The sequence below is a fragment of the Neodiprion fabricii genome, chromosome 2 (assembly GCF_021155785.1).
Source record: "Neodiprion fabricii isolate iyNeoFabr1 chromosome 2, iyNeoFabr1.1, whole genome shotgun sequence".
NCBI classification, from domain to species: Eukaryota; Metazoa; Arthropoda; class Insecta; order Hymenoptera; family Diprionidae; genus Neodiprion; species Neodiprion fabricii.
The window spans coordinates 4,196,608-4,213,439 of NC_060240.1; the positions used below are offsets into that span (position 1 = coordinate 4,196,608).

The window sequence follows — 16,832 nt, forward strand, 5'->3', positions numbered from 1 at the left end:
ATCGCTAATTTCTCATTTCGCAGATCGTGCAGATATTATATCCGAGCAGAGTTCTTCTTGGAATATTTCGCAAAGCAAAGCGAAGCGCGACGCTGTAGCGTTGCAAATTTTGCCTTTTACGTTATAAATGTAACGACGAACGTTAAGTCGCAGCCATGTTCTGTATAAAACGTATTATAATTGCGTATAAATAGACAATATTTATACAACTCGTTATCATAATAATGCAACTTTACGTGAAACTGCAACGCCAAGTATAATAATTGTTTAATTAGGAGAACCGCACGCTATGTTTGTACCGTTTTAACAAATGTTTTTTTTTTTTTTTTTTAATCTTCTTCTCTTTTGTCTTCTTCAAATCGAATTCGACGCTCTCGGATCTTTTCGAAACCCCGAATTTCAATCCCGCACCTTTAATCTAATCATTTATTCATACCTTATTATTTAATTCAACGCACTGCGATGTGATCGCGCAGCTATGATTGTCTCACATGTCCCAGTGCATTCTTACGAAGTTCTTAAAAAAAAAATGGAATAAACTTGAAAGTAAACAGGCACTGCACTGCACTTGAGGCACTTGAACTTGAAATATGTAGTGAAACTCGCCTCTTCGTTTACGGCTTGTGTACTTAATTAAAGCTTTGCATGCCTGCACAGTAGTGTATTTAGGTATATTTATATATACATATATATATGTACACACATTTGACGGGAAAAAATTCGAGGATGAAGTCATGGTCGGGGATTGCCGTTACGTAGCCAAAGTTCTACTCGTGTAAATGAATATATGCATGAGCAACTAGCCTGTATATATGTTTTAGGTACATACGGTATACATGCGATAATTAACGCGACGAATCTACGCGACAAAGACCTTCTCTGCGGACTCAACGATCGATTAAAATATAATACTTATCGTGAGATGTACATTGAGCATGGAAAAATAATGCGTTTAACGCGTCTTTGCAAATCTGGTTCTGAACTATAAAGAAAGTTTTTACCCGCTATGAAATGCGTCACTTCATTGAGAAAAATTGAGTAAAACAGATATCGGTAAAGAAAACTGTTTGAATATTGTTGGAATTAGAACGAAAAACGATGTATAATATAACTATATTTTTCGATTGTGGTAAAAAATGAAAATAGTTAAGAATCGAGCGGTGACCGGAACTGAAAATTTCTCTCAGTATTTTAGAGAAAATTTATTTCGAAATGCCGTAAAGAGGTTCGATTTTTTGTGGGGTTTTTTTTTTCTTTGTGTCATTTCTGTTAGCTCCGACGACACTTCCTCTCATTTTATTTTTATTTGTTTTTTTTTCTCATTTTCACACCACCACTCACATACGACGCGTGTAATAAACTTGTTCGTTTGCGTTTACAACATGGCTGCGGTGCAGTGATTCGGTGAAAAAATATACCGTAAAACGTGCTGCGCATTACACCGTTGCTTAAACTAGACAGAAATAGAGAAATACGTGTAGAGAGTGTGAGGGAAAGAGAGAGAGAAGAAGAAGAGAGGCGAGTTGGGTGCTACTTTTTAAGGCTTTTTGATTAAAATCTCGGGAACGACATAATTCGGAGATTCTGTCGGATGAACGCAATATTCGTTTAACGAGATATTTCTTTCTCTATTTTTTTGTTTTTGCTCAACTCGTGTCGCGTTATATTTCGAGAATTCATTTATATGTAGGGCATTCCGTGACATCTCGATCAAGATTCTACGTCGATTTATCGGATTGGCTTCGTGATTTTTTTTTTTTTTTTTTTTTTATGAAAGTACACGACGAGAAACGCAAGAGCAATTTTTTAAAAAATTTTCTGACGTATGATTTAGATGCTGGAATAAAAAAAAAAGCTGACTTTCTAAAATCTGAAAAAAATCAGGACATCTTATAAGATATAAAAAAATCTTCGACACTGAACTTATTAGAAGATGAAGATTTTGTAACTTCAAAAGATGAATAAGAAAAATGAAAATATATAAAATTATCGGCTTACATTTCTGACATAAAGAATGAACATGAAAGCTCATTGACGTGAAAATTTCATGCATGGGTATCGATAGTTAATTATCATTAGCAACAATAGATTATTATACATAAATATTCTGAAAATTTTATAATGAATTTAATATGTATTACGGTATTAGGAGGAAAAAAAGTTATAAAACTCGGCTGAAAGATTTATTAGGAAGCCTAATATTGTTATAGATACATACTTAACTCGGATGTTACGCGAATAATAATAACGACAATGATAATAACGCCATTATCATAATTGCACGCGGTATGCACGCACGCATGCTTGCACAAGGCAATCGCACTTATTTCATCGTCTATCTTACGCAACCGTTACGTGTGTAATACACGAATAAAAGAAAAAGAAGAAAAAAGAAGAATTGAAAGAACGACGATAAGAATATAATCGGCAAAGACGCAACGATTTCTTATTTTCCTTCATTTTTTAAATTTCATTCAGCCATCGAATTGTTTTTTCTTCTACGTGAATTCGATGCAGTTTATCGCAATTGTCGGGTTTTTCAATCCTGTGACTACATCGCAGTTTTGTTGCACTTGCGCGTCATGATTTCTGTTATTACACCGATTGTGAGAAAAAATTTTAGTACCGATTACCGCTCAGTTCTTAACTATTTTCATTTTTTGTCACAATCGAAAAATACAGTTCTAGGTAGAAAATGAAAATTAGCTTTCTAGTATCCGTTACTATTTATTTTAACGATAAATTGACGTTAAAGCCTTGTTTAACTAAAAAAGTAGAGTAAACCTCAAACTGATTCAGCGTTGCGATAACCAAAAAAGTATCGACGATAGCGCAAAATGTTTAGGCGTAGCTCGTTTTTCGTAATTCCAACGATATTCAAACAGTTTTTTCAACGATACCCGTTTTAACGAATTTTTCTAGTTACTGTAACAAATGAAATTATTCACAATCTACGTACGTGCGGTAACAATATCACCGAGCATCCGTTAATCCGACGCGATGATACCTGTATCGAAATTCGAAACCTCATCCTATTCACGTAATATAACATTTTCAGACGAGACGACTGCTCGCTACTTCGAAATTCTACACCTCGTGTCCCATAGTCGTAAAGTTCAGGGCTAATTGTAAGTCTTGAGAGTAGGAGTGTGGTGGCGATTATTTCATGATTTTAGTTAGATACCGGTGAAGAATGACACATTTCGATATGCCGTCGAATCGCGTTGACACGTCAATTGAACTCTTCCGTTGTATAGATAAGTGTTTCAATTTTAAGAGGAGAATTAATGAAAAAGTCTGTAAGTACCTTTAACCAAAAATATAAAGAAGAGAAAAAATTGGAGAGAAAATTTGTTATTTTTTCTTTTTTTTTTTTTAAAGTGCATAGTTGTTTATGGATTGAATTGGTTTTTGGAAGCAATGAAAATTGAAAATATATACTTTCAGTTTTTTTTTTTCTTCATTTTTATCGTCTTCATTTTGATCAAAATCGACGTTACGAAACTAAAACCGAACTTTCGTACGAGGCTGAAGTTGACGTAACGAAACATCATTAGGTGAAAAAATTATAAAGGCGTAATTTTAGAATCATTTTGAAGAAGTCGATTTTACGAAATATGAGTATATTTTTTTTATCGTGGTTCACTAAATTTTACACATTATCAGAGTTGCGAAGTAACGATTTTTTTAAAACATGCATCGTTACGGTAACGTTACCGACTATTAACGTTCCTACTTCCCTCGAGATGATTGATCAGAGACTAAAGAAGATAATCGTGAGGACGGTGATGCGGTTTCGAATTTGAATAGTCAAGAAATTACCTTGTTGCGAAACTTGAAGTACAGAAATCAAACTTTTACGAAACGACAAAGTTCCCGAATGCAAGATTCCGAAAAATAAAGCTTCGATGTAGTAAAATTCTGAAAATCAAAATATACTCACGCGGCGTAGTTTACTCAACGAGTAGTTGTAAAAAAAAAAAAGAAAATCCGAAAAACCGAAAATCAAAATTGATCAGAATCCCGAACGTAAAAATATCGAAAATCCGAAAGAAAAGTTAAATTCACGGAACGAAAAATCTTGGATCATTAGGAATTTCGATATTTCAGACTTTAAAATTCTCTCATCTTCGCACTTTCGAAACTTTGATGTATCGTCCGCAAAAAAAAAAAAAAAACAAAAATTCGGAATTCGGCGCATTCGCAACTTTTCAAACTCCTCGTTTCCGTGTCGTACAAATCGTTCGTCTTCCGTTAAAAAAAAAAAACTCCTCAGAGTTGGATTCGACGATTACACCCGTTGCATCTTAGCGCACAAAGCCGCCGATGTTCTTTGCGCATCGGGCGGCGCAGAGTGCAGTTGCTGTTAATTTCTGTTTCTGTTGCTGTTTCTGTTCGGTACGAAGAGACGCCGGTGCAGCAGCAGAGCTCGTGGGGTTCCGTATAGTCGTCATACGGACTCGAACACCGGCAACGCTTCGAAACCCAGTCAGCTGCTCCTGTCCTGTCAGAAAGACTCCGGCTACTCGCCACTCGCCTGGCTGTCAGTCGGCGCTGTGTTATTTTACAATTAGTCGTACTTATTGACAGTCGAGTCGGCCACAAATCGCATATCGGTGATAACCCGAAAAGCTCTCTGTCGCATCGCGGTTTCGTTAATCGGCCGGTGAAGTTTCGGTTCGATCAAATACGCCAAGTTCGGTGATACGTGAATTTCTATTTATTGTTTCGTCGTCGCTCTTTTTTTTTTTTTTTTTTTTTTACATCTTCTTCAAATTTGTAAAACAGGCGAACGAGGCTAGTCAAGTTTCGTTACATTTTTCATCTTGCGTTGACGATTGGAACCGGTCTGTCCGACACGAATCTAAGAACACGTTTTTTGTTTCTACGACTTTATTTATTTATTTTTGTTTTTTTTTTCCTGTGCAAAAGTCAGTGATATCGGTTGTATAATTATTACACAAGTTTTGCATTTTTCTTTTTCATTTTTCACCGATTTAAACTCGTTTCACATCGATTTTTATATCTTTACGCCGTTTTTTTTTTAATTATTTTTTTTTTATTTTCATAGTTTATTGGATAAGCGAGGCATTTTTATCCTCATCGAATAAACGTAATTCCTGTTTAACTCGACGGTCTGGAATCTAGATTTATCTCACGTTACTCGTTATTCTGATGCTTCATTGACCGCAAAATCGTGCAGCGTATAATTGCTGGAAAACAATTGGATAATGCGATGCTTGTACGTGACGTGATGTATTATTATACATGGTGTCGCAATAATGGTGATTGACGTATAAATAATTCTGTGCAGTGATTCGTTCGTTTTAAATATATATATATATATATATATACATATAATATATATATACAAGTGGATTTCAAGCTTGCAGTGAAAAGTGTTTGAAAAAAAAAAAAATTACCGTATAAAATCGGTCATACGAATTTACTCTCGTTCTATTTTACCTCTCTATTCGTCTAGATTGTATCTCGTGAAAATATTGTCTACGATATTCCGAAGTTGAATGTTTGTTTTTTAAATGAAACCGAACGAAAGTGTGGATATAATATTTTTGTACATGTGAAAAAGAAGAAATCGTATTTTGAGATAGGAAAAACGTTGATTGGGACGTTACACTGTGATAAATATTGTAAAATTTTTCACGCAATATTTTGGAATCGTCTCGACTGGTGAATATGATGTACCACAAGCCGACGACACCGCGTTTTCGTATAGCGGAACGTGTCAGCGTCTCCGTGAACAGTCGGCCGGTGTACAGTAAGCAAAACAGTCATACGAGCACCTGTAGCAGCCGAAGTGTTTGCTCAACGCCGCCATGTGTTACACGGTAAATTTTACACTCTTGTATGGTTTTACTCACGCTTTTGACGCTCGCGTTGTTATTACGTACCCTGACAATGAGAGAAATTTTTAGTTCCGGTTACCGCTCGGTACTTGACTATTTTCATTTTTTACCACGATCGACAAAATATAGTTCTAGGTAGAAAATGAAAATTAGTTTTCCAGTATTCGTTACTATTCTTTCTCATTACGATCGCTGTTGCTATATTTTCTCGCGACTGTTGCGAAAATTTAACGCTTGTGCAACGATAAATTAAAGTTAAAGCCTTGTTTAACTAAAAAAGTTGAGTAGACCTCAGAAACTGATTCAGCGTTGCAATAACCCAAAAAGGATCGACAATGGCGCAAAATGGTTACGTGAACCTCGTTTTTCGCAATTCCAGCATTATTCGAACAGTTGTTTTAACGATACATGTTTTACTGAATTTTTCCAGTTACTGTAAGAAATTCATTTCAATTTTTCTTAGTGTACCGAGTTTTCAGTTATTGTTGTTAGAAAGCAGGTTTAAAGTAATTACTTTATTAATCACGTTCGACATTTAGAAATTTACTTTTACTGTAAGGTATAAGTTGTACAAGAGAAATTTCAGATTCAATAAAGTCGTACGCAATTATCGTTAAGTCGTTTTGACAGGGTGGCCATATGCTTGGAAAACTTGGAAAATAGATCTGGAAATATCGGGGAATTTAAAAGGCGTTATGGAAAATTTTTGGTTTGGTAATAGAAAAAATTGAAAATATCAGTTCTCTATCATAGGAGTTGAAAATAGTTTTTTGAGATAAAAAATTTTTCACTTTGAGAAAAGAAAATTTTACCTTATATTGACTTTTTTGTATATTACATATATTTTTATTTTTCAATTCGACTTGAATTTAAACCAAATACAAAGTTAACGAGCTGAACAATTTAGGTTGTAATAACTTACCAGTACAAGGGAAATATCAGAGAAAACTGGATCTTGATTCATGGAAAACCTGGAAATGTCATCGAATTTTATTTTGTTTTTTTTTTTTCAAAAATTTGTAGCCAGCCTGTTTGACGAACAATTATAAATTGTCTCAGAATCGTAAAGGTACTTCCGAAAATCTAAATCGTATCTCACTCGCGTAATTGAGTCAATGAAATTTATTCAAACTCGTCGAAAGTCACGTAGCGAGTAATTAATTAAACACGAACTCATTTTCAATTCTCTGCAACACAGCTGAATACGTTGAAAGTCATTTGGAGCGATTTTCAAGTGACAATGAAATCGTTACGAGCCGCAAAAAGATACTTTGAGACATGTTTCAAGTCACGTTTAACCTCTTATTAAATCACCCGTGACCGTTAAGAATATTTCGGAACGCTCGAAGGTGGTCTTAAATTGTGTCGAGTAAACTTTCTGATTATTTTCCACTTAAAATCTCTGCGCAACGATCAATTCTCGGCACATCGATTGCAGGTATCTGCAATATCAATGACGCTTGTGTTCGGAATTGTTGTTTAAATATTACCAACGCGCTTAAAGTATAATACAGAAAATTTCGGATCGCCTAAAAGAATGTCGATCCACTGATTGCGGTGACTGACTAAACGAGTGGCTGACTCATATCCGTTGAACAAGCTTCACGGCTGTTTGTACTCCAGGAATTTTGTTCTCTAACAATGGGCGTATGTATTTCAATTGTGCGTTATATGCAGTGCACAAGCAAATCTCTGACACTGAACATCGTGACGCAGCTGCTGCTTATCGTTCTACGTACGTACAAAAGGCGACTCTGATGAAAATGATTTACACGAATTTTTAAGGATATTCCGACGTTTCGTACGAAAGTTTAAACATGCGTACACTGAGAAAAATTGAGTAAGACAGGTATGGTTAAAAAAGTTGTTTGAATATTGTTGGGATTACCAAAAACGAGGCACGCCTAACCATTTTGCGCTATCGTCGATCCATTTTTTGTAATTGTGAGGTTCACTCCTCTTTTTTAGTTAAACAAGCCCTTAACGTCTGTTATTGTTAAGAATTAAATTTCCACAACAGTTGCAAGAAAATATAGCAACAGTGATCGTAATGAGAAACAATAGCAACGGATACTGGAAAACTAATTTTCATTTTCTACCTAGAACTATATTTTTCGATTGTAGTAAAAAATGGAAATAGTTAAGGACTGAGCGGTAACCGGAACAAAAAATTTCTCTCAGTGTAGTTTCTCATAAAAATTTGTATTTTTTCAGTGAAAAATCTACGAGATATTACAATTTTTAACGAAAATCAACAATTCTTTACTAAAAACTATGCATATTTACACTTTATATTTATAGTATGTTTAAAAATTCGTAATAGTAGCAATTTTTCACCAGGGAAAGCATCGCTGCAGCCACTCGAGTCATGTTATTCATAACTCGTGATAGAAATTTGTTTTAGCATGACTGAAAATAATCATAATCTACTCGCGAATGCCAAAAAAATAGTCGTAGGATTTTTTCAATATCTTCATTTTGAAAGAAAATATATCATTTTTTGGAATAATGACACAAAATGAACCGTTCTTCAACATCAAATTTAGGGCATCTCACTTCCAGCTGACAATTTTGGCAAAATCCTATGACAATGCGTGAGAAATACTTTGAATAAAAACCAACTTGTAAAAGTTTCGGGTGAATCGTTCGGAAAGCGTAGGAGAAACCTTGCGCGCAAGTTTGAAAAACCAAAAGTGAAGAAAACCGCATTCAAAGTTTAAATTCTCAAAGAGTCGCAGTACGCAGACTCATGAAAATAAACGGTCTTCGACCACGAAAAATTGTTTTAGATCCAAAAACCTCTTTCCTTTTTTTTTTTTTATTCTACTTCCACTACTCCGAAGATTCCCATTCTTGACAACGCTCCTGTATTTTCTCAGCGTATAATCCGCAGGAATTCAATGCCTGCAAGCGTTACAGGCGACGCATGCATGCGGACCTGGTTGCAGGGTAACGGGCTTTTCAACTTGTCTGTAAAAATTATTCTGATATTATATATACCTCCATTCCGTAAGCGATTCATGGTAAGGATGAAGAAAATGATGATGATGATGATTATTATTATGATGATGTTGCGACTATACACGCTCGGAGGAACTATTCGTACCACAATACGATACAACCTGTTATAATACAACAGTAGATTGTTTAGCGATCACTGCTGTTGGTTTCAAGCTGCGCGCGCAGATGTTTGAAACGGAAAAGGAAACGGAAATTCATTGTGATGCTCGAGGCGTCTCGAATATTCGATCGTTCTTTATTCCTTCTACACCTTTCTGAATTCCCAATTTTTTTTTTATTTCTTCACCTTGCGACGTCTAATAGCGACCAAAAAACCTCATCGATATCATTCGTAAACGGTATAAATTTTCACCCGTGCGTTAGTTTTTCCAGGAAGAAAAATTTTTCTCCAAAACTTGAGGGCGATGTGTTATATAAATTCAAAAACGAGGGAATTTTCGCTAGTAAATTTGAGTAAAAAAAAAAAAAAAAAGTAAATGAAAGAAAAGAAGATGCGTCGTTCAATTATTTATCCTTTCGTTACGGAAAACAAATATTTGTCTTATCAATCAAATTTCAAACTTGCGCTTGATTGACTGCGAATATTCGAAAGTATGAATATTACATTTATACAAATGTCGGTTACCCAGTTACGCATGAACGTACGCGTGGAATTGAACAAGATTTTCTTGTGCAATACCAACATTTTATACGATTTGCGTACGTGTAACACGTAACAACCTGATGCATATTTATACATATATATGTATATCTGTGTACATTTGACCTGCAGTATTTTTCTTTATTGATACTTTGTCAACTTGTCTAATGTTCTTTTTTCGCTTCTTTTACGTTTCAGGATGAAACAACCTTTGAACAGCAAAGGACCGTCGCCTGTTCATTCAAGCACACCGAGCAGATCGGGAATCCAGTCGCCCAAACCGGCCACAAATGGAACGACGGATCCTTTGTCGTAAGTATAAATAAAACAAAAAAAAGAAAGAATGAATTTTAAAAAAATTTAAGAACAAAGGAAAAACATTGAAATTGAAATTTATCGTTGGAATCGTTAGCGTCGTTGATGTACAAATATCTCGTTGCTAAACTTTTCTCCTTCTTTTTCTTTACTTTTTTTTCTCCCTCTCTCTCTCTCTTTTTGTTTATATAATCAATTTTACAGACGACAGAACTCAACGTCGAATAATTTCTACGAACAAAGACTACAGGATGGAATTTACGACGTTGTGAAACCTGCGGTCAAGGTAAGATCAATCAGCGATACAGTTTGCAATTTCTTTTGTTACCTGTCAATTTTTCCTCAACGATAAATTGTCGTTTCGCGTTCAAGTACGACGTTCAATTATAAACGGACGTACAGTTTTTTCCTCGCACGTATATCGCGTCCGTTAACAACAAACCGCGACACACTTTTGTGCGTACGTCACATGTGATAATATCGTCGATGCTAGTTCAGAGATCGCCGGGGTTACGATTTCGAAACGTGACAATTATACGCGTATAGAGACGGGAGTCAACGATCCTTGTACGATCGGTACGTCACAATTTACGATAGCTTTGGATACGCGTTGTAAAGAAATGCGTTGAGAAATACGTCGTGTATAAAAGAAATGAGTGAAAAAAGAAAAAAGAAAAGTAACATGAAAAAAATCGTGCACGCAAAATTAGGTCGACGTTTTTACGGTTCTTCTTCACGGAGCATTTGCAGTTCTTATCTTTATTATTATATACAGCGTGAGGGAAATGCAGTCAAAGAGTTTATTCAATGCATTTGTATCTTTACGAGTTATATGCCGACCTCTTATTCGATAATTTTTATTGCACAGACCGCGCAGTTGTACTTATAATAAAAAAACTTGTGTTTTATCACTCGACGATGATTTTTTTACTTCGAAATTGGATGTGGAAGGTTTAGTTGAAACGTGGAAGTGCGGAGGAGAAGTTGAACACCACGCTTCTTACCACAATTACCGTAATAATTGATCCTCATTGATAATTACTACTCAATTTATTACACCGTCTGTTATAATTGGTATAACGAACAGTAATCGTCGACCTTGTTACATTCATGATCTAGTTTCGTATACGTTGTCATCGGATTATCGTCGTTAGATTTACCCCCTTTGTATCCAAAGTACAAACTGCAAATTGCGGTGCAATTAAATCGACGAGTCATCATTCTCGATGTAAATTATGTGCCTGATATAGGCGTGGATTACTCGTGTTTAAAAAAATAAAACATCCAACGTATCGTGAGTTCGATAACTATTTTTGGATGAAAGATAATACAGAATATGTGCTTTTAGTCTCGGATGACTAACGGCGATAACGAAAAACTTTTTTTCTCCTTTATCTCCGCGTGATGTATTGCCGAAAGTATGTGCAACACATTTTCAACTATGTAAACACGTAGAGGAATTTAAGATTGGGGATAAATATTTTGACAGCTTGTCTCTTTCATTTACTTCTACTTGTAATGTTGCACGTTCACATATTTCAGGGAATTTTAAGAATAACCAGAACTTCGCAAGTGCAAGTTACTTATAGGAATAGAAAGGGGAAATTTGTTTTTAATAGTTTGTAAATTGAAACTTTTGTTGATAGAAAAAAAAAGGATTTTTTAAAGAATTTTTCTAAATGTTTGCAAAATTGATTTACGTTTTCAATTGCGTCGATTTAATTTAAATTCATCAATCGCAATTTGCTAACAATTTTTCAACGCATTTATAACCGATTTGGACTCGAAGGTTGAATTGTTTCTAAGAATGGATGCAATGATTCGATTCGATGTACATATTAGGAAACTAGCGAAACACCGACAAAGGAAAAATAGACTTGCTTTTCAAACGCATCCAGAGAAGTATTAACGTTTTATTTCTAACTTTAACGTTATACTTTACGTTAAATCGTATTATTTGGCTGTGATGACGAATGAAATGATGAATGACACTTCAACAGCTTAATTTCGTTAAAATTTGAAATAATTAATTTCGTATTTCTTGTGTAAAATGAATCGCCGCAAATTCCTACTTACCATGCAGAGACTCGGTCATGGTTGTTTTCCCTATTCAGTTCGTTTTTTCCTGAGGTGAGTTACAATTCCGCAGCATTGATAATTAAATGAGGCCAAACTGCGATTACTTATTTGCAAAAAACTTACGTCATATAATTCTTCTTGGATTTTCCTTGTAAAGAATATTCTTGATGCAAATCCCTACATTACCGACACAGCCGGGCAAAAGCTGAGACACAAACCTTTTTATAGCTTTTTTCTGCAGGTTCGGTAATTAATTAAATCAGGCCGAACCGCGATTGCTTGTTTGCGAAAAAATCACGTGATATATTTTTCATCCCCTTGAATTCTCCTTAGATTTTACTTCTAAATAATATTCTTGCTACAAATTCCTACATTACCCGGCGCAACCGGGTAAAAGCCCAGACGCAAACCTTTTTCTAGAACGTTTGAGGGTAGGAGTTACCCCCGCTCTGGCTGACTTTATCGATCGTCGGAAAAAATTTTCCGAATTACGCTCTACGTTACCATAGTTTTTATTCTCGTTGGATACAATTCCCGAGATTTATGCTCAGCTTTTTACCCTCATTGAAAAAAATCCCTCAGCATTGCAAAAAGCTCACGTCACATAATTTAGATTTTTCATCTAAAGAATATTTCATCGAAACGTTTGTCTGACTAATTATTAACGCGTTATAATTTACAAACGCATGCATCCTTCTTTTTTAAACTACAAAAAGAGGTAGGAAAATTTTCCAAAAAATTTTGAACAACTAATTGTTTTGATGAATATAAGTACATACATATTATGAATGTACGTGTTACATCGGTGATAAATTGTACGGTTGAAGCCCACACGAAAATATCGAGAAAAGGAGATGAAAAAATGCCAGCGCACGTAAACGTTCGATCATCACTTTAATAATAACGACTGACGCTGTATCGTTTTTTTTTTTTCCTTTTTTTTTTGCATTTGTAAGTATAATTTTTCAAGACGCGCATTATTCTGCCATTCATTAGTTAAAGTGGTAAAAATTTTGCAATCCCGCGATTATTATGCATGCGTAACGAAAATACTTCATTACGCGCAGCATGTTTATTCAATCATCGTTATTGTCATACATATTTTAACTGCAGATTACGCGTTCCGTTGATTGTTTTTAGAGCCCTAAAATGGCAAGTATATATGTGGGTGCAGGATCGAATGGCGTCGTTGATTATTATTCAAAGCTTCGACTGCTAATCACCGGCTTTTAATCCTATCATCTTCTAGTTTCACGATGAATATGAATAAAAAGATTTTATTCGAATAGCTCGGAATCTGTGGGCATCATCGGTGATGATTATAGGTGACGGTTATACGTATCCAGTTTGTAAAACCGTAATTAATAAAATTCAGCTCTGCGTTCTTGAGTATAAAAAAATTCAATCTGTGGGCGCGCGATTTTTGCAATATTTAATGTCTTGTGCACTTTTTAATATCCCCGCATCAATTAAATATCACCGAAACTACGTTCTAATATATTTTTCATGAAAAAAAAAAATTCACCAACGTCTGTAATATAAATTAAATTTCAAGTATAATAATTCAAGAAATTTCACTCATCTCCGTAATCTGTACTTATTCCAATTTTCTTTTTCCGCTGCATCTGTCTTGTCGATTCGCGTGAAACGAAACATGTATTCGAAATCCTTCGGGAATAATAAATTTTCTCTTCAATTCTTCGAATCTTTAACTTAAATTAAAATCACCAAGGAAATATAAATTGTATATCAAATTCTGCGCAATGAAAAAATTTTACTCCACGTTTCTAAATAATATGTTTAATCTTCAAAGATCGTTGCGAACGTATACGTTCAACGCATTTCCAATTATACCAAGTTTTTTTTTTTTTTTTTGTCTTACTTTTTTCTTCTTTTTTTTTCTTTTTCTTTTTCTTTACTCCACTCCGGCTGTTTGTTCGGTTATTGAATTACACACCTTAGATATAATAACCAGGCGTTGGTTTTCCACCCACGCGGCGGTCGCGCTTCGCCGCCGGTTCACCTTGGCAAGACGATACGACTGTATTCATAAACTCGTACGCGTTGCAAAGACGCAAAAGAAAAAAACAACAACAATCATTCAAAAACAGAATTTTTATAAATCCAGCAGAACTGTTTGAAAATATATTCAAAATACAATGTGAAACGAAAATCGCGATCAGTTTGATCAGGTATTTGTGATTATTTTGAAAGAAACGTTCGTAATTTGATTACAATTACAGTTCATTGTTACGTTTCAATTTTTCATACGCATAGCAGGGATTATAATACCGTGCAATTTATTCTTTCGTTAGTTTTACTTTTATACCGTTTACGTCATATGCAATGTATGAGATATCCCGATTTCTTTACCGGATTCTTATATTTTGCACGCAATCGGCGCTGGACTTTGCATTTTCAAATAATATTCTGCAACACGCTTTCCGTCCGGGAAATTGCCACATATAATTACGCATTCGAATGTCACGTGAATCGTAAAGTTTCCTGCCGGTGACGCACAAGTGTTGAAACAAGTTATACGGATATTGGAAAATTGGAAAAATCTAGTTAACGGTAATTTGTTTTTCCGCAGGTTTGCTGTGGAAAATATTTAAAATAACCGAATTACTTTCGTTCACCGATCGATTCAAAGTCGTATATAAAATCACACGATCTTCGCTTTGGCCACGCGTGATTTGACGGTTAATTATCAATGCGACGCGTGCGACGTTTCACGTCGTTCTTTTCTGGTATCTATCTTAGACTTTTGGTTATACGGGTATACCTACGTGATGGGAATGACGAATCGTTGTGTTAGACACACGCGAGCGTCAGTCCATCAATGATTTGTCGGTTGGGTAAAATATCATCTAAGCGCAGCTCTCTCAGAGTTTGCAATTAATTAAGCACACCCACCTGTTACGGTAATTCCGTTTTTTTACTTGCCGTTTAAGCTGATTAGCCGTGCAAGGAGATTTATTATTTTCCTACACGTCAATCTGTCCGTCGATAGGGAGAAAAAAGAAACTCTTCCCTTTTTCCTGGCCACGATCATTGAGCTAAAAATAATCGAACAAGATTCGATTGAATCGGTAAAAATTAATCGATTTATCGATTGTATTTTTTTTTTTTTTACGGTGCATTTGAACCCAAATTTGAGTAAATTTGAAAAAAAAAAGTCTTGAAGATAAAAAACATATGAAGAGAAAAAAGAACAACAATAACAAAAATACCGACAACAACACCAGTCACTGCGCAGATGAAATAAAAATTTATGAATGCCGATCTAGATTTTTAGGTTGCTAATATAATTATTATAACTTTTGAATGATTTACGATGCGTTGGAATTCTCGACTCCGATCTGTCACCCGTTTATATATTCATTGCGGAATATAAGTTGATCAAAACTCGGTTAAACGTATTCGTGTGAAAAATAACAACAAGAGAAAAAAAATATATATATATACACAAAATATAAAAAATTCAGAATGTGAAAAATTCTTCAATTTATAGATGTATGCATTACCTACATGTAGGCCACTTAATCGGAGTTGCTCGAGACTAGAAATACCGTTCCAATAAATTGCAAACCGCAATGATTACAGAAGATCGTCAGGTATGCGCCAGACGTCGGTCAAGTAGGTATCTACTTTACCCATTAACCGGATAGTTGGAAAATAATCGAATCTCCGAGAATGTTGTTTTCTTGTTTTATTCGTTATTTTTGTTTTTGTTTACAACGTTATATCCGATGTAACGTGCCATGCAGAAAGAAGCAAGATTAAACGGTAATGAATCAAATTAAGAATCAAGAAAAATCCTTGATCTTTCGCAAAAGAAAAATTTCACTCCGATCGATCGGTGAAAGAAAATGAGTCCGGAAGTGAAATCGCAATTGAATATTTAAATTGTCCTTACGACCTTAGACCTCGAGGCCTCGATTAAACGCGATGCACCGAGAGAAATTTTTAGTTCCGGTTACCGCTCGGTTCTTGAATATTTTTATTTTTTACCAGAATCGACAAAATACAGTTCTAGGTAGAAAATGAAAATTAGTTTTCTAGTATCCGTTACTATTATTTCTCATTACGATCGCCGTTGCTATTTTTTCTTGCAACTGTTGCGAAAATTTAACAACAATATTCCAACAGTTTTTCTAACGACACCTGTTTTACTCAACTTTTTCTTCATTTTCCTTTGCCTTGTTCACTTTTTCACCTTATAATTCAACGGGGACGGTGTCGGTAAAGGGGGGGGAGGGGAAGACGGCAGCATAAATGACGAGTAAGGAAAATAAAAAAAATGTCTAACGGTCCGCACCGAGCCGCAGTTAGAATACGTACTCGGTCGAATCGGTAACGCGTTCACGTTATTTCACGGGGATCTATGAGTGTAATGCACTTATACCTTACAGGTTATATCATGCATATTGTACATACCTTGTACGTATGTGCGAAGTTATAAGCGCAGGCATGTGGGATGCTCGGATAATCGAGGCGAAAGACAGTCTTTAGGCATTCCGTGATCCGTGACATTCTGCCATTTATACGTACGTGTTTGTGTGTGTATGTGTGGGTAGGCATGCGAATGCCGATTTCTAATCGCGAAGATAATGTCTACATCGTGATCGGTTTCATTCGCGAATTGAATTACGTTCAACGCGCGAAGAGAAGAAAGAGATGAAATTTTACTGGAAATTTCAGGGAAAAAAAGGAGGGACGCGTCGGGGATTTTGGTTAAAAAAATGGCAAATCACAGGGAATTAAATTGTATTATGTGTTTGCAAATTTTTCACAACCTTGAATATTAATTATTTCAATTATATATCCAATGATTCTTTCCTTTTCATTTTCCGTTTAAGAAAATTAATGCAATTATTTTCTTAGGATTGAATTACGTTTTTTTTTTT

General features: G+C 35.2%; 1 protein-coding gene across 5 annotated transcripts in view; it reads left to right on the forward strand.

Moving 5' to 3' along the window:
• Nucleotides 1-16,832, forward strand: part of LOC124174689 (WD repeat-containing protein 47) — a 102,058-nt gene that overhangs the window by 39,860 nt on the left and 45,366 nt on the right. For all 5 annotated transcript variants that reach the window (XM_046554075.1, XM_046554072.1, XM_046554073.1 and 2 more), the window contains exons 4-5: nt 9,727-9,840; nt 10,048-10,129. In XM_046554075.1, the coding sequence (XP_046410031.1) occupies nt 9,727-9,840; nt 10,048-10,129 (196 nt within the window). The remainder of the gene's footprint in view (nt 1-9,726; nt 9,841-10,047; nt 10,130-16,832) is intronic.